The sequence below is a fragment of the Podospora anserina genome, chromosome 6 (assembly GCF_000226545.1).
Source record: "Podospora anserina S mat+ genomic DNA chromosome 6, supercontig 4".
NCBI lineage: Eukaryota > Fungi > Ascomycota > Sordariomycetes > Sordariales > Podosporaceae > Podospora > Podospora anserina.
Window position 1 is genome coordinate 374,294 of NW_003613579.1, and position 19,371 is coordinate 393,664.

Consider the following 19,371-nt stretch of genomic DNA (forward strand, 5'->3'; position numbering starts at 1 on the left):
CCAAAGACAAGCTTTCCAGTGGTGCTCATCCCCCCCTGTCGATGGCTGTCCGCTGTTAACCGTGCACATTGAACTAACCAATTCACGACGCGGCGCGTTCAAACTTTCAACAATCCATTTCAACAAAACCAACACTTGTCCTCGAGAATTACCACCAACCTATCTACCATCTCTAACCCGCTCGTCGCATCAACCGCCAAGATGACAGGCAAAGGCTCCGCCTACGGCCAAGCAGCCGGCGACACCGACTTTCGCAAAAAGTACGACCTCGACGAGTACGCCGCCAAAGCCGCCGCCCGCGAAGCCGCCGAGAAGGAAGAGCGCAAAGCCCGGTACGAAGCCAAGCTGGCGGGCAAGAAATACTACAAGCCCATGGACGGTACCGAGACCCTCACCGTCGCGCGCAATGCCACGCAGGACTTCTCCAAGATGGTCGGCACGACGTCTCTGGTGCCAGCCGGCGCCGGGGTCGGAAAAAGAGGACGGGGCGCTGGCTTCTACTGCGAGGCTTGCGACTTGACGTTCAAGGACAATCTACAATGGCTGGAGCACACGAATAGCATGCAGCACCAGCGGGCTGTCGGTGCGACGGGGCAGGTGAAGAAGGCGACGGCGGAGGAGGTGCATGCTAGGATTGAGGCGCTGTGGCAAAGGCAGCAGGAGTTGAAGAGGGAGCAGGTTATCACCTTGCAGGAGAGGTTGGAGGTTAGGAAGGAGGAGGAGGAGAAGGAAAGGGAGGAGAGGAGGAGGAAGAGGAAGGAGGCGGAGGAGAAGAAGAGGTTGGAGAAGGAGGCGGCGTTGAAGGCGAAGACGGACTATGGGGAGGATGTGAGGATCGAGGGGGAGCATGACGAGGATGATATGATGGCCGCCATGGGGTTTACTGGCTTCGGGACGACGGCGAAGAAATGAGTATCCTGCTCGGGGGTTTTGGTTATGTCTTTGCAAAAAAATTGGGTGGGCGAAAGATACCATATGCATGGCGTGGGCGTTTGGATTTTATTGGAACATTTGGTTGGGACTAGCGGAAGAGTAACAGGCAAACAGAGTAAGCCTGCATAACGTCCCCAATAATGAATCATTTTGGATATCTTTTGCTGAACATGAAAGCAAACAGTCTCGAGGCCCCCCCAATCCCGTGATGGTGGTTGGAACAGAGACTGGGACAGGGACCCCCCTGTCGCCGTTTTCATTCGGGAGGCGGGGAACCGCCCGCTTTTGATCCCACTGCTGCAAGAAGCCGCTGGACCCATGTCATCGTCTTGACACCATTCAAGTCGACAAACGCCCGGAGCCCCACGATTGCACGACAGCATCAGTCTTACCAAACCAGCGTTGAATCGAACACGCCCAATCTCGTCCGCGAGTTTGACCCCGTGATTCAAACAAATACTTCCCAGAACCACCCCACCAAAACCTCCCAGCTAGCAGGCTTCAGGCACACAACACCATACCACAATCACCACATCATCAACACCATGTCCAGCGTCTCTTCAGCAGCGGCCGCCTCCCTCCTCAAGCGACAGCTCAAACAAATGCAAACCGACAAAGACATTCCAGGCATCTCATGCGGCCTCGTCTCGGACAATAATATCTTCGAGTGGGAAGTCATGCTGATGATCAGCGACGAGTGTAAATACTACGGCGGTCTGTCTCCGCTTCTCAATCACCCCCTTATATCCCATCGCTAACCTTGTATATGTATACAGGAGGCAACTTCCGCGCCATCCTCACCTTCCCCCCAACCTATCCCTTGATGCCCCCCAAGCTCGTCTTCCAGTCACCCATCCCGTTCCACCCAAACATCTATCCCGACGGGAGATTGTGTATTTCGATCTTGCACCCCCCAGAAGAGGATATTTCGGGGTATGAAAAGGCTAGCGAGAGGTGGAGTCCGGTGCAGAGCCCCGAGTCGATATTGCTCAGTGTGATTAGCTTGTTTGAGGATCCGAATGACGAGAGTCCGGCGAATTTGGACGCGGCGGTGTTGTTGAGGGAGGAGAGGGAGGGGAAGAGTAAGGAGTTTAGGAAAAGGGTCAGGCAGTGTGTTAGGGAGAGTTTGGGAGAGGATTAAGTTGGGATGTTAATCTTCTTGCGAAATAGCTGGCGTTAATGGCAGCCAGACAGCACAAAGCGAGAAAACCGGTTCAATCAAGCCATTCATATACTCTTCCTCTCCTGCCCCTGGAATTTCAAGAACTTTCCTCGACGAAACCCATCAACCTCCCCACTGTCCCATCCCACTCCTCATCCCACCTCCTCCTCCCCTCCTCCACGGCCCCCTTCTTCAAGTGTTTCAACTCGTTCTCCCCCTCCGGCTTCAACAACTCCCCCAACACCCCCGCCAGCTCCTCCCCAGTCTCAAACCCCCTCCCATTCACCCCCTCCTTGACCAGCTCCCCAAAACTCTCATACCCCCCATACGCCACCACCGGCAGCCCAGCCCCAAACATGTCCACTACCTTCATCGGCAAATCCACCCCCGAAGAGCTCATATGCAGACAAACCCCCAGATCAGCACATGCCAGCAACCTGGCGTAGTCCTCAAAGGGTAGAAACAAAGTGGCAATCCTCACGTTAGGTAGCTTCCCTTCCTTGACCAGAGCATCAATCTTGTCGTCATAATACTCTTTTTGCGGTCCCTTCCCGGTGATGAGCGCCAGGATTGGAACCGCGTCAGGTCTGGCTGCGTACATGGTGAGGGCGGAGAGAAGAAGAGAGAAATCCTCGTCTGGTGTCCAGGACGTGCTCGAGACAAGAAGCTTCATCTTGCCCGAGACCAGGGCGCGGTAGTATTCCCTTCCGGAGGGGAATATTATCTTGTCTAAGGCTTCGTTGCGAGCGTTGGGGGAGAGGATAGGTTGGAAGATTGCCGCGGGCCGGTCGTGGACGGTGATCATGGGTTTGTGAGGGGGGATGCTGTAGGGGGCGGCGCGGAGTTGGCGGGCCATGGCGTTCGTCACCGTCAGGTGGTGAGAGCCTAAGCGACCGAGGTAGGTTTCGTAGATTTTGGAGAGGGAGACAAAGGGGTGGGAGGGTCCTTTGGTAGAGGAGAGGATTGTCCAGCCGTAGTTGTGCCAGTCGATTATCAGGTGGGAGTTGCGGAGGTAGGAGGTGAGGCTGGCGATGGCGAGGGTGGGGATGGAGGGGGGGTTTTGGACCAAAAGCCAGGCGGAGGGGGGGAGGAGGTAGAGGAGGAGGTAGGAGAGGTGGAGGATTTGGAAGATGACTTTGATAGGGGCGAATAGTAAGAAGGGGACAGAGGGAGGGCGGGAAGGAGGGGTGGGGAGGGGGATGAGGGTGATGTTGGGATTGGTGAGGATGTCGGGGTGAGGAGAGGTTTCTATATGTGGTGTTGGTGAGTGAGACTGGCGGGTGTGAACAGATGAATACATACCGAGATATCCTATAAGCTTGACTTTTCCTCCATGTTTGGCGATGCTCAGGGCATGATATGTCATACGGGGACTCCTCCCAATATCACCAAGGACCAGAATGTGAACTGGCACCCCCTTCCCTGTGGTGTGTCCATTGTATCTTGATGGCTTCAGGACGATGTAGGCTATTAATAAGCCCAAAAGGACAAGGCTGATGAGCCCTGCCATGTCTGCGCTGTTGGCGTTTGTGAGCTGTTGGGTTTGTCAAAGTTAGATTCACTTCAGCCAACCGATGGCTAATAGTGACCAAGGCCAAGTGGCATCTGTCGGTTTCTCAAGTGTTGGCTGAATTACGCTTGTCTGACAACCCAACTTACATCAGCCAACGATGGGCCCCGTGTGGTAGACTGACAGGTGCCAGTTGAACTGTCGACGTTGAACCTCAGCCTCGTGAAGCCAGCTGTGTCCTCAGCATCAGCCCTGCGTTAATAAGCTTAATTAGGAAGCTGAGATGGGGTGTGGTTGAAGGTGTTAGTGATAGGTCATGAATGTGAGACTTCATTAACGCAGATTATCTGGGTGGGATGGTCGCGGTCTGGGCTGCATCGCGGTGCATTGGCGGGGCCGGGGGTCAACACGTTCGCAGCCACTGGACCAATCAGAAGCCACAATGTCCGTGGGCCTTGATAGCCCTCTCCACCAGCCCAAGCCCGGCTCAGGGGTCAAAAAGGGAAGGCGGCCGTGGAGTGCAGCGAGTCCAGCGACAGGGAAAGGGAAGGTGGAGGAGGGACAAGTCTGGGGCAAGCAACAGCACGACATTCACCGTCTGGAAACACATCAAAAGTCCAGGTGTCTCATCCCATCTCCTCTCAACTCACCCCCCGCCGCACTCTGACATATTGACATCTCTCTCTTCCCTGATCCTCTCTCCCAACAACGTGTGAAACCAGCGCGCCACCGTGTGTTGGGCTGTCCAGTGAGCCAGTGCCGTTCGTTTATCAACCACGGATACCAACAGTCTAATAATCTAAAATCCGTTGCGATTGCGGGTCTCGAGACGTCCCACGACATCATCGGTGGCTGCCCCTCGGAGTAAGTTTGCTGCATTGTCTTGCTTTTGGACGCCTTGAAATAAATTGAATATTCTTGTTGACCGCCAAGGATCAGCTCCCCTGGTGATTTTGGGGCGACGCCTGATCGAGATTCCCGCCTGACGAGCGACTTTTCCCATCGATTCCCCATTCGCCATCCATCACGATCAAAAACCGTTGCAGCCCCGGCGCAACCCCTCCCCGCGACTCCGACGTCAACCACATGTCCGCCAGCAGATAGCACCGGGAGTCATTGACGCTCCTCTCACTCTTTAATCAACGACACACAGTCACTCTCGACGACATCTTGCTACCATGACATCGACATACGCCTTGCCAGCGACGGCCATCCACCAACATCATCCTTCCTCCGACCACGGCTGTTCGCATTCCCACTCGCATTCGCACTCCCACAGCCATGGCCACAACAACGGCCACTTACATAGCACCTCATCACTGGGTGGACTGAGCCCGACTCGAAGCAGGAAGGAGTCCAGAGCTAATGGCGGTCACTCCCACAATCGCAGCCAGGATCATGACATCAACCACACCAACCACCGAGCCAACTCGAGCGTCCCCAAGCCACTAAATCTCGGGCCGACGTTGAGTTCCAACGCGCACTGGAGGACCGAGTCGACACTGGGAGGCAAGCCTTTGGTAACACCAACCAGCGCCAGCTTCGACGCCGCCGGGATATACCAACCGCCGGCTTCCAGAGTGCGTGCCGATACACGCTCCCACGACCACTCCCACGACCATGACCACGATCACGGACATGGGCACAGTCATGATCATGACCATGGCCACGGTCATGGCCATGATCACTCGGTGGAGCGGTCAAGATTCACAAAGTTCTTGCTACCGCGGATCGCGAGGTGGCCCCTGGTCCATGCGGTGGTAGTGGAGAAGGACTCTCGCCGAATATTCTACTTTATGTCGTATGTGCCATCTCTTGTCCCCTTTTGCCATTATGCTATCAGTTCGCCGACTAACCATTGTCACTGTGCAGACTCAACCTCGCGTTTATGATGATCCAAGCATTTTACGGTTATGTCACAGATTCCCTTGGTCTGTTGAGTGACAGCATTCATATGTTCTTCGACTGCGTGGCATTGGCAGTCGGCCTGTTTGCTGCCGTTGCGAGCAAATGGCCACCGAGCGAGCGGTTCCCATACGGCTTTGGCAAAATCGAGACGTTGAGCGGTTTTGCCAACGGTGTGTTCCTGATTCTCATCAGCGTCGAAATTATGATTGAGGCGTGTGAGCGCATGATGGAGGGCAGGGAAACCAAACGGCTTGGAGAGCTGTTTGTGGTCAGCACGCTGGGCCTACTGGTCAATTTGGTGGGCATGGCGGCATTCGGGCACCATCATCATGGACATGATCATGGGCACTCTCATAGTGGTTGTGGTGGACATTCGCATGGTCACGATCACAAACACGACCATGGCCATGATCACGACCACAGGGATGAGAAGAAGGATGCCCACGGTCACTCGCATTCGCACTCCCACGACAACGAAAACATGTACGGCATCTATCTTCATGTGTTAGCCGACACTTTGGGAAGCGCGGCTGTTATCGTATCGACCATTCTTACACACTTTTATAAGTGGGCTGGCTGGGATCCTCTGGCCTCTTTCCTCATTGCTCTCCTGATTTTGCTTTCGGCGCTGCCGCTGGTCAAGTCTTCGGCAAGGAGGTTACTGCTTACGATTCCACCCGAGATCGAGTATAACTTGCGCGATACCTTGTCTGGAATCACAGGTTTGAAGGGTGTGGTCAGCTACGCGGCGCCCAAGTTTTGGATGGATGACCGGCACAGTGAGGGCGGGCCGGCGAATAAACTCCTCGGTGTCATGCACGTTGTGGCGGGCCGGGGCATGGACATGGAGGACGTGCGGGATCGTGTGCGCAACTACCTGCTTGAACACAACATTGATATCACGTTGCAGGTCGAGCGGGAAGGGGACACAAGCTGCTGGTGTGGCGTAGGACGGAGTCCGCTCTCCCAGGCTCACAAGTCGACAAATAGCATCAGCATCTTCTAGGGAGAGGGTGGGGATTTGGTTTAGTCGATGCTCTCTTTCGGTTTTGGTCCGTTTTGGTCAGATGTTGGCTGGTCTGGATTGGAGTACACTGGGGCACTTTTTTTGATATTGGAACCATGGCGTCGTTTCTCTTCCTCATTGGTTTTTGGTCCGAGGAAAGATAGGGAGCATGGCTCACGCACGCTTAATCCGGGAGAGGGCAGAGGAGGTGTAGTCCGTATCAGAGAAGGAAATGGTGTACATGGCATGTATGCGTTTGCTATCGGTCACTTGTATCTAGCGGGTCAATGGATTACCATGATCACTTGCTATTGAATGTTGTGCCTTGCTCATGTCAACACTGTTAGCATCATCGCCTGGGGTTAGGGTTGAATATATGCCATCGCGAACCCAAAAATGCCCTTGGCTGACGCATTTCACATGCAAATCCCCAGAGAAAAGGCTTGGCGTGTGTAGCTCGACCTGCGCTTGGCGTCGGTCGAGACATGCCCCTCCACACACCCCACAAGACTTCAGGAGGGAATGAATGCAGGTCACACCTGAACTCAACCGAGAGCCATTGTTTGGCCAGGGACGCAGTCATCCGTCTGTCCGATGCTGTGCCCTCAGGCTGACAGACTCGAGGCTTATTCTAACGGATGACCTTTGTCAGAGGATCCATTCTGCGAATTCAACCACTTGACCGAATGATGTCCCTTCCATGATACCGAGGATAGCATACATACATAACCAGGGCACAAAGAGCTACCCCACGCTCAACCTGGCAATCTGTTTCAAAAAGAATCCACCTCCAGAACTGTGGGAAAGGGTCCCCTCCTCGTTCAGTGGCGACGCGGGATGGTTGGGGGACGGGGCAGGGTGTACATATACAGCAACGCGGACATAAGGGCCGTTGTATTCTCGGTTTTTTTTTTTTTTTGCCAAAAGTCGATTCGTTGATGGGGGTGAGAGAAATAATGACAACCGACGACCGAGGGAGGATAAGGTCAGGCTGTGTGTCTGGAGAGGTGAAGCTCTTTGCGGGGAGAAGGTAGATTCGCTGCGCTTGGCTTATAATTAGCGGGTAGCTCCCTCTTTAAAAGCCGCACTAAGATGTGTTGTAGACTTCAAATGCCGTTGGCTGCCGGCACAGGAGAGAGAGGCATCACGGAAACAGGGACAGAGAAGTTTGGGGGATGTTCTACAAAGGAGTCCAACCGCCTAGCTGGGTCTTGAGGCTGAGGGGGAGGGAACTGTAATTCCCTTGTGATCACTGCCCATGGGACATCCCACCTTTTTCCTGTCCACAAAGGGGAGGAGAGGTGAGTGTGTGGCCGCTGTTCGGTTTGGCGGGGCTCCTTTTTGCCGAGGTTCTTGGGGTCCGGGGTGTGGGTGACGTCCGTGGCTGCTGCAAGCGTGTGTTCCGCGCAAAGGGCAGCTTTCTCTCTCAAAACCACCTCGTTTGCGCCGATCCTTTTTTTTTCCCTTTCATTCACGTCAGTTTTGCGCTCAATTCTCTTTTTTTTCTTTTCCACAGCGTCTCTTGCCATTTGCCTGCTTTACACCCTCCACAGACTCTGTTGTTTAGGAACAGACATACACAGCCGACAAGGACAACCCCTCCATATCTCAAGAACAGAACAGACACACGCGACAGTCGGAACACCAGACGAGGTTTCTTCAGAAATCCGGTGGGAAAATCAGGGGTGCATAAGGGTCCCGAAAGTCTAAAGTCTAAACAAACCTTCAACAAGTCCGGATCTCCGTTTCCCGGTCCCTCTTCTTCGGCCGTTTCTCCCTCTTCGCCGCCACTTTCCACAGCAACCAAAAATGTCGTCCACATCCCCCGACCAGAAGCTCCAGGCTGTCCTCCCCGACGCCGTGGCCGATAAGATCCCCCACATCCCAGAAAGCAAGGAGGAGCTCAAGGCGGACGCCAAGGCGGCGGCTTCGACGGGCTTGGCCCAAGTACGGTCGTTTGTCGCCGGTGGCTTTGGTGGTGTCTGCGCTGTGGTTGTCGGCCATCCTTTTGACTTGGTCAAGGTCAGGCTTCAGACTGCTGAGAAGGGGGTGTACTCGAGTGCGATTGATGTGGTGAGGAAGAGTGTGGCCAAGGATGGGTTGAAGAGAGGGTTGTATGCTGGTGTGAGCGCGCCATTGGTCGGTGTTACGCCCATGTGTGAGTATTCCCTTTCATCTTTTTCCTCGGAAGCGCGAATGCTGATTTGCTACTTGAACAGTCGCCGTCTCCTTCTGGGGCTACGACCTCGGCAAGAGCATCGTCCGCTCCACCTCTACCGTCAGCCCAGATGGCAACCTCTCCATTGCCCAGATTTCCGCCGCCGGTTTCTTCTCCGCCATCCCCATGACCGCCATTACCGCCCCCTTTGAGCGCGTCAAGGTCATCCTCCAGGTTCAGGGTCAGAAGCAGCTCGCCCCCGGGGAGAAGCCAAAGTACAGCGGCGGCATGGACGTCGTCCGCCAGCTCTACCGCGAGGGCGGTGTCCGCTCCGTCTTCCGCGGTTCCGCCGCCACCCTCGCCCGTGATGGTCCCGGTTCGGCTGCTTATTTCGCTGCGTATGAGTACTGCAAGCGGGCGCTCACCCCCAAGGATCCCGTCACTGGCGAGGCCAGCGGCAAGTTGAGCTTGACGGCTATTACCTGCGCTGGTGCCGCTGCTGGTGTGGCCATGTGGATTCCTGTCTTCCCTATCGACACGGTGAAGAGTAGGCTGCAGACTGCGGAGGGCAATGTCACGATTGGTGGCGTCGTCAAGGGCCTGTATGCCAAGGGTGGTTACAAGGCCTTCTTCCCTGGTTTCGGGCCCGCGTTGGCGAGAGCGGTCCCTGCTAATGCGGCGACCTTTTTGGGCGTAGAGCTGGCGCACCAGGCCATGAACAAGGTCTTCAACTGAGGAAGTGATGTAAAGGGGAGGGTATAGACAGGGAGGATCTTCTTATTGGTCTAGGCATCGTGGGAAGGGATCTGTAAAAACTGACTTTTGGGTTTTTGTTTATCATACCTTGTTTCAGGCGGTATTTTCTGTTCAAAGAGCGGGACAGGGAGTCTTGGGTTTTGCGGCATGGCAACTGGCAGAGACATGTACTGTGTTTTTGTTTTCTTTTCACTTTGTTAGAATGTCAGGAGGATAGAAAGGGGTGTAAATCGCAAGGGCACAATGACATATGATACGGACCTATCGTGTTTTGATAACCAAAACCATATATCAACACAAAGGGTTTGAATCGTACGCCATTGTGCCCCTCGGGATTCACACCCCTTTCTATCCTTCACCCCAAAATCGTAGGCAAGAAAATAGAGACTTGTACTGCGAAATAAGGCCTTTCTGAGATCCAACATCCTCACATTCACACACTCACCAATCATTTCAACCATGATTTTCATATACAGCATATCCTCACGAATGGGGGACAGATCGGGTTAGGGTTAGATAACAGTTGACGTGTCTGGTCCGTGCATGTAAGTCAAAAAAGCCCCTCGACTGTCTTCGGACAACTCAAAACATCAGACGTCAAGTCAGGGAGATTGAAAAAAACTTTAGGAAGCAGTTAAGATGGATTCCACATCGAAAGAACCCCCAAAACAAAAGGTAAGCACCTGTCCGACTCCGCGTCCTCCTTTACTTTGAAGCTAGCTGTTGCTGGTGAGGGCGAGTCGCGCTCAGTGCACTCTTCACTCTGGGCAACTCAGCAAAGCTGCATCTCTTATGGAACTGCCGACCGCAACCGTGAAATCAAGCTCGTCAATTTCTTCCAAGCGGAAAGATCTGATTCCCATTCATTCTGCTCTCCTCTTTTCACCCTTTCATCTCTGTCTTGAGCATTGTTGTTGGTTCAAATACAGACTTCATCATGGCTCCCACAACCGACGAGAGGGGTGTTCCCATTCCGACCATCAAACGTGATGACGAAGGTTTCCCTCCTTCTCCTACTTTGGGAGCCTCTTCTCTGGACCTCAGACCAGCTATCCACTCACCGGATGTCTCTGCCAAACCCACCTGCAATCCTACCAGCAAGCCTTCCGCCCCAGGAGTTGGTGCAGATCTAACCTTTTCTAAAAAGTATCTTCCCCTTCGGGAGTTGACCCTCAACTCGAGACCCTTGGTCAAGCGAGCCATTCAGTTCTCATGCGATGGCGACCTAGCTGTTGCTGCTGACGACTCGGTCCATGTCTTTGTTCCCGAGTTTCCAGATCTCACCAGACGCAGGAAGAGGATCGCAGAGGGAGGTGACCCGGAGTCTTCGGATGAAGAGGAAACCAATGAACAGAAAGGCAAGTACAACCCAGAGACGTTTAGGACGCAATACTCTGAGGGTAGCAAACACATGCCCGTCTCTTTTCCGCCACTCGACCCGCGGATCAACAAGGAGCTCTACGATGCTGAAGGGATGCCTTTTCCTTACGACAAGACTTCTGCCCCGCCCAAGCCTCAGGGTGTGGAGAAGGACACAAATGGTCAAGAGGATGGCCGAGATGCCGGAGATGGTGATCAGGCCGACGGTGTCGAGGGGGACGACGATGACGACTGGGAAGATGACTCGGACGATAGCAGTGTTGACGATGACCCAGCTGGCGGTGGTGCCAGACTCGGCTCCAATCAGCCATACGGCGCGGGCTCTGGCCCGATCACCAGTGTTGGCAGCAGCATGAACCACGTCGTCAAGATCAGCTGGTCGCCGTCCGAGCTCGGGGTCAACAGACGCCCGATCCTCGGCATTCTCACCGGAGCTGGGACGCTCGCCATGTACGGCGACGGTGACATGGCCGCGAACGTGCTCGGAAGCGCCAACGGGTACATGCTGCAGCGCCGTGAGCTCGCGTCCTGGCTGGTTCTTTGGGGCGTGGGCGAGCGGATGATGGTGCCCGGCCAGTCGCCCGCCTACAGCGAGTACATCCGTACGTTCGCCTGGGCGCAGGAAATTGGCCCTGGCCAGGCACTGCTGGCCACGCTGAACGATGCCAAGGAGATCGCCATCATCAGCGTACAGACAGTCGTGTATGTGGAAGAGGTTTCGGAGAAGGGAAGGGCGGTGGGTGGCCCTGCCGAGAAGACGGTCTGGCATGTCCGTGAGCTTGTACGCTTCAAGGCGGAGGGGCCCCATCTGCCTGTTTCGGTAAGCTGATCGAACTGGGCGGAAAGTTTATGGAGGGCTAACACCAGATGACAGACCATGGATCCAGACTATGTCCCTTGCGGCACCTCCTTTGGTCTGAGCTTTGGTCCCTGGCTTGAGGATGATGGTGGACGTACGTGTGTCCTTGGATATCTCGACCGGAACTACGTCGGCTTCCGCAAACTTCGCATCGACAAACCGTGGACCAGAGGCCAGTTGCCCAAGCTTCAGGTTGAGAACAAGGACACCCACGGCCAATGTGTTCATCTGACCACGGACGGGTTTATTGAGTTTGAGCAAGGGGTAAGCCGCTGCCGAGACGGTCTGCGTCGATGTCTCTCGGTACTGACGCCGTATAGATCTTTCACAAGGGTGATATGATAGGCTGCCGGGGAATGATTTCTACAGGCTGGCATCCTGTTCCGTTTGAGGTTTCCCTCGCCAGTGGAGCCCTGGCTGAAACGGCGAAGCACAAGACGGGCGTCTGCGGAACCACATACAACCTCCAACATTGCGAGAACCCCATCGTTGGTAAGACGTTCAAGTGTGTATCTTTTGTCTGGGGTTTGCTAAGTCTTGTTATGCAGATATGGTTGTCCACCCCCCGCCTGACCCGGCCAGACCAACTCCGACCCCTCTGTACACCTTGGTTCGCTTGTCTGCCACGCCTACCACGCCGAACTGGTATGAGACCAACGTCCCTTCTGCTCTCGCCGCGGACCCCAGCAGTCCTTACTTTCAGTGGGCTCGCTCAATCCAACAAAAGCTGGAGGTATTGGTCCCAGCCGACATGTACCAGAAGCGTGCCTACGGTGCCGACGACAGCGATTCGGATGAGGAGTCTGACGACGGCGTTCTCATGGAAGATACCCTTGAGGATGACGAAGGCGTTAATTACACGGGAGAAGGACTCACGGCTATCGACCTCACCACGGATGCTAATGTCGCCAGGGAGGTCAAGGTTGTCCCCGAGGTCCACCCTCATCGGTTCCGTTTCCATGGTCTTACCTTGTCTGCTGGCGGCGGCGCCTCTGCTGTCTTGGTTTCTGCCCACAGCACGCAGCATCCCGAGCGAGGCGGTTGGCACACGCAGCGCTCGCAGGTCTTGTTCAGCTACAAACCTCGTCGCGCCTCGGGCCGTTCCCTGAGTATGTACATGGACGACGACAACCTGAACTTTTCCTTGGTGAGTTCCATGAGCACCGAAGGGAAACTGTTTGAGTATCTCTACGGCGGCGGCCCCGACGTGCCAGGCGTGCACTACCCGCTGTCGTCGGATCCCCGACACGCGCATGTTGCTCAGATCTTTGCTCCTGTGGTTCGGAACCAAAAGTGCGAGGTTTGCGGGGCGGCCGTCACGCAAAGCATGAGGAAGGAGGACCTGGTTGGGTGTGAGAAGGGGCATTTCTTTGGCATTTGTGCTCTGAGCGGGCTGGCTGTGCAGAAGCCGGGTATGACGCGGAGCTGCGGGACATGCGGGTTCAAGACCATGAGGCCGGAGATTTTGCTGCAAAAGGTTCCCGAGGATATCAAGGAGGAGGTCAAGGGGGTTATTGGACGGGGGAGCTGCATGGCTTGCTCGGGCAAGTTTCTCAACTAGTAGTGAGCCGGGGGGGAGGGGCGGTTGGTAAACTGATGATGGATCCTGGCTTCTGGGACATGGTTGATACCCTGATAAAGTTGGTGGTGCAGCGGTTTGTTACTCAGCAGAGGATAGTCTGTCGTGGGTTTTGAACAGGTATAGTGAGTACAGTACCAGCAAACCTTTCACATTGCTCGGGACATGAACATGATGTGTGGTGATGTGCAAGGTCGGGGGCATCACTGCCCCTGAAATGAATTGTCAAAACATGGCTGGCTGACTATGATGGAGCAAAGTAACAAGACGATGTGAAACCAGGTCGTTTACCTGTAATGTATGTACATGGACCCGAGTCCTTCTCCCTCTCTCCGCGGCTCGACCAATTCAGGGGCTTCGGGCCGTGCTGTTTGGTGAGGTGTATAGGCTCACAATGGAACCCAGTGGGTATTTCTCACCAAAGCTCCTAAAACCCAGCAGGGGATTTTTCGTTGTATGCAGCAGCTCAGGATCGACCATCCAACCTCATACCACACCCTCAAGATACGACCCCAACCCCCAAAGCGCCGCACACCCAGCCAGCGCCGTCGCGCCAACAATCTTCTTGGTCCACCAGTTGTCATCCGTCAGCGGCTTCGCAACTCGCGGAATCTTTCTTGGCTGTTGCTGCTTCTTCCCCGTCTTGGCCGCAGAGGCAGTAGCATTCCTCTTGGCAGCCTCCTGCTCCTCCGCTCGTGTGTGTAGTTCCGCGATCGTCCTGCTCAGCCTGACCATCTCCTCCTCAAACGAAGCGTTTGTCTCCCCCTTTCCGCTGTCCACCTCAACATTCTGGACATTTCCAAAGAAATCCGTCACTAGCCGTCTCCTTGCCTCTTCCGCCCCGCCCTTGAAGAGGTCGTATCTCACTCCAGCATGACTATGAATCTTCTCGTAGGTGTAACTGTCAAAGAGGTCGCCGACCGTCTTCTTGCTCGACGTGTCCTTGACCTCGGACTCGAGGAACTCAAGGTTGTAGTATGTATACCGGTCAATGACGGCGACCCCGATGTCGTTGTCGGCATGGTGGGAGTAGCTCGACTGGTCGAGCTCGGAGCTGCCCGTGGCGATGATGTTGGGTGAGTAGAGCTTGCTGTACATGGTGTTTGCCTGGCAGGTGTCGATCATGAACAGGATCTCGTGGTACCGTCTCTTCTCCCACATCTGCTCAAACGCATCGGCCAGATCCCAGGCGCCAATCTCCTCCGCGTCTTGGAACTTGAGGAACTCGTTGCCGCCGTGGCCGGTCATGTAGACTAGGATGTTGGAGCGGTCGTCGGTGAGGAGACGTTTGGACCGGGGCATCTCCTCGCCTACGCGGTCGGTGAGGAGGCGGATGAAGTTCTCGACTGTGACCTCGTAGCCGCGGTAGTCGACCTCGATGTTGTCGCCGTAGAGGTCGACGGCGCGGTCGGCGTTGGAGTAGACTGTGCCTGGGAAGGCGTTGCGCGGGTTGCAGGCCATGTCGTCGGGGAGCATCAGGATGATTTGGGAGTCGGGGATGCCGAGGCGTTTGACGGTGCGGTAGATGGAGAGGACGTTGGCGAGGTGGCGGTAGTTGAACCAGAAGCGGGAGGTGCAGACTAGGACGGCCCAGTTGGAGGTGTGTTCGGCGAGGGAGGGGCCGGCCAGGAGGAAGGCAGGGAGGAGGAGGGAGGAGAGCTTCATCTTTGGTGGTGTTGATGATGTTGGTGGGTAGGTCGTGGTGTTGTGGCAAACGAGTGGACGATGGTCGGGATTCTTGGCGTCTAGAGTTGGGACGAGTCTCAGGCGGATGGAAACATTGACGCCCGAAACAAAATCACCTGTTCTGGTGATATCCGTATCTGGTGGTGGTGGTTATTTTCTTCTGTCGACGTTCAACGCCATGCCATCAGTCAGTCAGCCAAGCCAGGGGGGGCGTCAGCATTGGAGCCGACACACGTCGCGGTCGTTTCACAGTGCCAAGGCCAATCTAACAGATGGCCAAGCATTACATAAGCCATTCTTTTCTCTTTCACAGATCTTAAACCGGGGACGGAGATTTCTCTCTGGCTCTGGGGCGGGAGCACCTGTGAAACACGAGCCCAGCCCCACAAGCCTTTGTGCCCACGGTGTCTTAGCGCAACAGCGGTGCTAGGATTTGCCGAACGCCGAACTTGGGAACAGGGGTGGTTTTACCATAGCTCCAGGCCCAGAGCGGCCGGCCTCGTGTTTTGCTGCACCAGAAGTCAGCAGGAGGAGAAGAAAAAAAAAAGGCGAGGCCATTGATCACACGTCCCGATCTCTGTGGGGAAGAGGCCGGAGCATGTGACGACGTGACGACACTTTTCCGGCAGCCCAAGCAGCAACCAGACCGCGGGGCAACAATTGGAGAACTGGCCCCCAGTGCCCCCTACCAAGTAAGACCCTGGAAAACCACGCTATTTGGAGTGGACATCGCATGAGCTTCTTTTATATACTTACCTGATGGATACACACAAAAGCAGCAGCAGCACCTTTGACTGACATTGACACCAAGCACAACCTGAGCCCTTCACCTGAGCAGGTGCATACATCTCATACCTACCTAGCATTGCTTCGCATCGCATCACAGCACCCACGCCATTACCTACTGCTGTTCGTAACCAAAATCAACCTGGAAGCCGCGCCATCAGTTAGCTGCCCTGCACGGCGGTTGGCTCGAGGAACAAGCTGCATCACCCAGCATCAGCCATCCGCCCCCCCCCCACAGTCCAGTCCACACACACAGCCCGGCCATCGCATCGACACCCCAGCGACAAACAAACCAGCCCGCGAACCGAAACCTACAACTACAAGCCTCTCCCTCTTTCCAGCTCCGTCTCCTTTCCAACTCCCCTCCAAACACCTTAGCAGATCAGCCAGACTTCTATTTAACCAACAACGGCTCGACACAAGCCCGCCCCCCCTTTAGCCCATACACTATCCTGCGGCAGTTGTCGATCTAATAACTTTATCCCCGCTTTCCCCACGGTTGCTCGACCCAGGATCCCGTCTCCAACCCCACATCGTGACGTTCTTAGTCGGCGAGAATCTCCACGGCCTCTCCGGTGGTAGTACTCATAAGGGTCTGTTCTGGTGACACTTGTCCAACGGCCTTCCACACTTTCAGCTGCAGCAAACAGTCAAAACAGTAATTTATCATCATGGGGCGCCCACCGGCGTACCTGTTCGTGGTGAGGTAAGTTGGTTGCCATATCGTTTTTTTGGAGGGGACTCTCTGTTGACGTAGTGGTTAGACACGGGTACCGGCTAGATGCTGCCGACAAGCAGTGGCATCTCTCATCGCCGGCTCCTTACGACCCACCTCTCACTTACAGCGGTTGGCAGCAATGCAAGAATCTGGGTGGCCGAATTGCCTCGATTCTTCAGGAAAGAGTAAAAGAAGACGAGCTTGAGGCGAGGATGAACCCAGATCCAAACAGGAAGCGAAAACGGTACAAGGTGGTCTTGCACAGTTCGCCGTTTCTTCGATGCATCCAGACTTCAATCGCTATCGGCGCGGGACTGGCACAGGACTCGACCCCCTTTGGACCTCCCGATCTGGACTCGCGGCCGCCCACTCCCCCTCCCGCACTCGAGGGACGACCACGGCCACCAAATATCATTACTGACCCGCCACAGAAACCTGTCAAAATTCGAAAGTCTGTTTTACGACTGGACGCATTCCTTGGAGAATGGCTTTCGCCCACCTACTTCGAACTCATTACCCCACCCCCCGAGTCTGTTATGATGCTTGCTTCTGCCAAGTCAGAGCTCCTTAGACGGGAAGACTATAGTCACTACCCACCCTTCAGTGGCCATCACCATTCCAATTCCCAAGGTCACCTCTGGAGTCCGACAGGTCGACCAAGCCCGGCTTCACCACCTAGTGACGGAGGATATGATAGCCTTGGGAGCATGGTTACCCTGAGTAACGCTTTGCCTAGGAGTCCCAGCATCGGCAGCCAGAGTAGCATAACGAGCAGTCTGAGCACGAGACCCTCTACTCCTAAAATCGAGCTCGGCGTCCACGGATACGTGTCGCCGGTGCCACACTACGCTGTTAGCAACAACAACACGATCCCACCAGGCTATGTGGCTCATGCCAAGGATGCGTGTGTAAAGGTTGACTACCAATGGGACTCCAGAGGACCCCCTCTGGACTGGGGTGATGGTGGAAGCTTCCCGGAGGAGTGGGCCAGCATGCACAAGAGGTTCCGCAGTGGCGTCCAGAAGCTGGTTAACTGGTATACGACGGCGGAACATCCCACAGAAATGGTGACGAAGTTTGCTTTTCAGCCTGTTAGGAGAGGATCGGATGGCACCGACTCTGAAGATGATGATGTCGAGACGGAGGCGGTTGTCATCATGGTGTCTCATGGTGCCGGCTGCAATGCTTTGATCGGGGCGATTACTCATCAGCCTGTGCTCATGGACGTCGGCATGGCCTCCTTGACCATGGCTGTACGGAAGCCCGAGGTTCATGATGTGGACACTACCAACGTCAACGACCTGCCGCCTGTACATCAGTTGTACGACCTCAAGTTGTTTGCGAACAGTGATCACATTAGATCGCCGCCTACAACACCCAACCCTTCCCGATCTCCCTCGGTCTCGGTGGCCAGTGTTTTGAACGGTCCTCGAGGGCGACACATGTCGTTTTCTTCAACTTTGAGCAACTTTTCCTGGAACGACAACAACAATTCCCGTGGGTCGTCGGCAAATATGGCTCTGAATGGGCTTAGAAGGACCACTTCGAACACATACAGCAGCACACCAACAACTGGCAGCAAGCTCTCTTATGGTATCAACAGCGGAGGAGGCATTACTGTTGGGAGTGGCGTCACTTCTTTCACGGCAAACAAGGGGTCAACCTTTGGGCATAGGCCGTCGATCGGTCTCTGGTCTCCAATCTCTTCTCAGCCGGAAGAGGACGAAGATGACGATTTCTTGTTGCCCAACTTTGGCGATGCGGACCGGAAGCCAGCTTCGTCCGAGACGTCAGAGCAGGTGGATGGTGCAGCAACCCCTACCCCTGTTCCTGGCACTACCAACAACCTGGATTCGTTCAACCTCTCTGTTAGTCCTAGAGGGACTACCGAAAGGATCCCCACCCCGTCATTTTCTCCCGTCACGACTCCCAAGGCGGAATCGTCGGAGCAGCTCGGGGATGGGCCTGGCGGGCTGTGGGGTGGCAACGGACCCAGGCCCCCTGAGGATGCAGATCGGTTGAGAGATACCAGCTGTACAAAGAGACGGTGGACTGTCACTGAGCGGAGTTGACGGCTCGGGAGAATATTGGAAACACCCCTGCAATGAGCACGAGTTTGTTTGTATCATTCCCCTTTTGTTGCTGTTTTTTATCATAGCGTTGTTCAAAAATTGTCTGGTGGAACTTGAGATGAGAGAGCGTTGTATTTTCTTCTTGGACTATTCACTTCGTTGATACCTGGCTGTGAGCTATTTTGAGGACTACTGACTTGTTCGACTTATCTGTACTTTTAACTTGGATAGGATGGTGAGAAGGGGTACATGAAAAGGAGGAGGGAGCGGGGGAGAGGGATGATTGCATGGTGATGGGATTGGATAGCGAAAAAGTTTGTTTGGGATTTTGCTTGGGGTTGAATAGGTACCTAGTGTATGAGGGTAGCAATATGGATGTAGTAATTATTTGCCCTTGTCTCCGCTTGTGCTGGTGGGGGGTTTGTGAGTGAGTGTGGCGAACTATCGTCCGATGTTCTGGGTGTATCTAGCCGGATTGATCTAGGGGTGTTTGATCGACGCGGAACGTGGCCGAGCCACATGATGGCAAGCCAGATCACGCTCGACAGCGGCCTTCCAGAAGACTTGTTGTGGGTGAGTAGAAGGTCCGGTTTGGCCATGGGTGAGTTTTTTCTGAACAGGCTGAAAAGGTGCCGTCCGGAAAGGACTGGATAATTGGAAAAGGAAGATGTCATTCCCGAGAAAACGGTATTCTAAACAGTTCTGTGTGCTCATCAAGAGTGGTACTAATACAGAGTTTGCCACCCCAATTCCTCCCAATGCTTTCCCCTTCCCACCCCTGTTGCAAAGATCCAAAAGAAAAGACGGCTGTCAGCCGTGGTATCATACCCTGATTCTCAACATCAAAAAACCCATCAT

At 54.8% G+C, this 19,371-nt stretch overlaps 8 protein-coding genes across 8 annotated transcripts; 6 read left to right on the forward strand and 2 right to left on the reverse strand.

Annotated features, from left to right (window-relative positions):
- Window positions 1-201: 201 nt before the first annotated feature.
- On the forward strand, window positions 202-912 carry PODANS_6_9300 (uncharacterized protein; the record flags this gene model as incomplete). The annotated part of the gene is made up of 1 exon (XM_003437294.1): window positions 202-912. The coding sequence occupies one exon, from the start codon at window positions 202-204 to the stop codon at window positions 910-912; it is 711 nt and encodes a 236-aa protein (XP_003437342.1).
- Window positions 913-1,478: 566 nt separating this feature from the next.
- On the forward strand, window positions 1,479-2,074 carry PODANS_6_9310 (uncharacterized protein; the record flags this gene model as incomplete). The annotated part of the gene is made up of 2 exons (XM_003437295.1): window positions 1,479-1,647; window positions 1,710-2,074. The coding sequence occupies 2 exons, from the start codon at window positions 1,479-1,481 to the stop codon at window positions 2,072-2,074; spliced, it is 534 nt and encodes a 177-aa protein (XP_003437343.1).
- A 118-nt stretch (window positions 2,075-2,192) lies between these two features.
- PODANS_6_9320 (uncharacterized protein) lies at window positions 2,193-3,605 on the reverse strand (the record flags this gene model as incomplete). Its single annotated transcript, XM_003437296.1, has 1 exon — window positions 2,193-3,605. One exon carries the CDS (start codon window positions 3,603-3,605, stop codon window positions 2,193-2,195), a length of 1,413 nt encoding a protein of 470 aa, XP_003437344.1.
- Window positions 3,606-4,783: 1,178 nt separating this feature from the next.
- Window positions 4,784-6,519, forward strand: PODANS_6_9330 (uncharacterized protein; the record flags this gene model as incomplete). Its single annotated transcript, XM_003437297.1, has 2 exons — window positions 4,784-5,406; window positions 5,478-6,519. 2 exons carry the CDS (start codon window positions 4,784-4,786, stop codon window positions 6,517-6,519), a joined length of 1,665 nt encoding a protein of 554 aa, XP_003437345.1.
- Window positions 6,520-8,328: 1,809 nt separating this feature from the next.
- On the forward strand, window positions 8,329-9,412 carry PODANS_6_9340 (uncharacterized protein; the record flags this gene model as incomplete). The annotated part of the gene is made up of 2 exons (XM_003437298.1): window positions 8,329-8,677; window positions 8,739-9,412. 2 exons carry the CDS (start codon window positions 8,329-8,331, stop codon window positions 9,410-9,412), a joined length of 1,023 nt encoding a protein of 340 aa, XP_003437346.1.
- A 660-nt stretch (window positions 9,413-10,072) lies between these two features.
- PODANS_6_9350 (uncharacterized protein) lies at window positions 10,073-13,233 on the forward strand (the record flags this gene model as incomplete). The annotated part of the gene is made up of 4 exons (XM_003437299.1): window positions 10,073-10,108; window positions 10,581-11,633; window positions 11,688-12,005; window positions 12,208-13,233. 4 exons carry the CDS (start codon window positions 10,073-10,075, stop codon window positions 13,231-13,233), a joined length of 2,433 nt encoding a protein of 810 aa, XP_003437347.1.
- A 504-nt stretch (window positions 13,234-13,737) lies between these two features.
- On the reverse strand, window positions 13,738-14,916 carry PODANS_6_9360 (uncharacterized protein; the record flags this gene model as incomplete). Its single annotated transcript, XM_003437300.1, has 1 exon — window positions 13,738-14,916. The coding sequence occupies one exon, from the start codon at window positions 14,914-14,916 to the stop codon at window positions 13,738-13,740; it is 1,179 nt and encodes a 392-aa protein (XP_003437348.1).
- Window positions 14,917-16,394: 1,478 nt separating this feature from the next.
- Window positions 16,395-18,513, forward strand: PODANS_6_9370 (uncharacterized protein; the record flags this gene model as incomplete). The annotated part of the gene is made up of 2 exons (XM_003437301.1): window positions 16,395-16,429; window positions 16,488-18,513. The coding sequence occupies 2 exons, from the start codon at window positions 16,395-16,397 to the stop codon at window positions 18,511-18,513; spliced, it is 2,061 nt and encodes a 686-aa protein (XP_003437349.1).
- Between the last annotated feature and the right edge of the window lie 858 nt (window positions 18,514-19,371).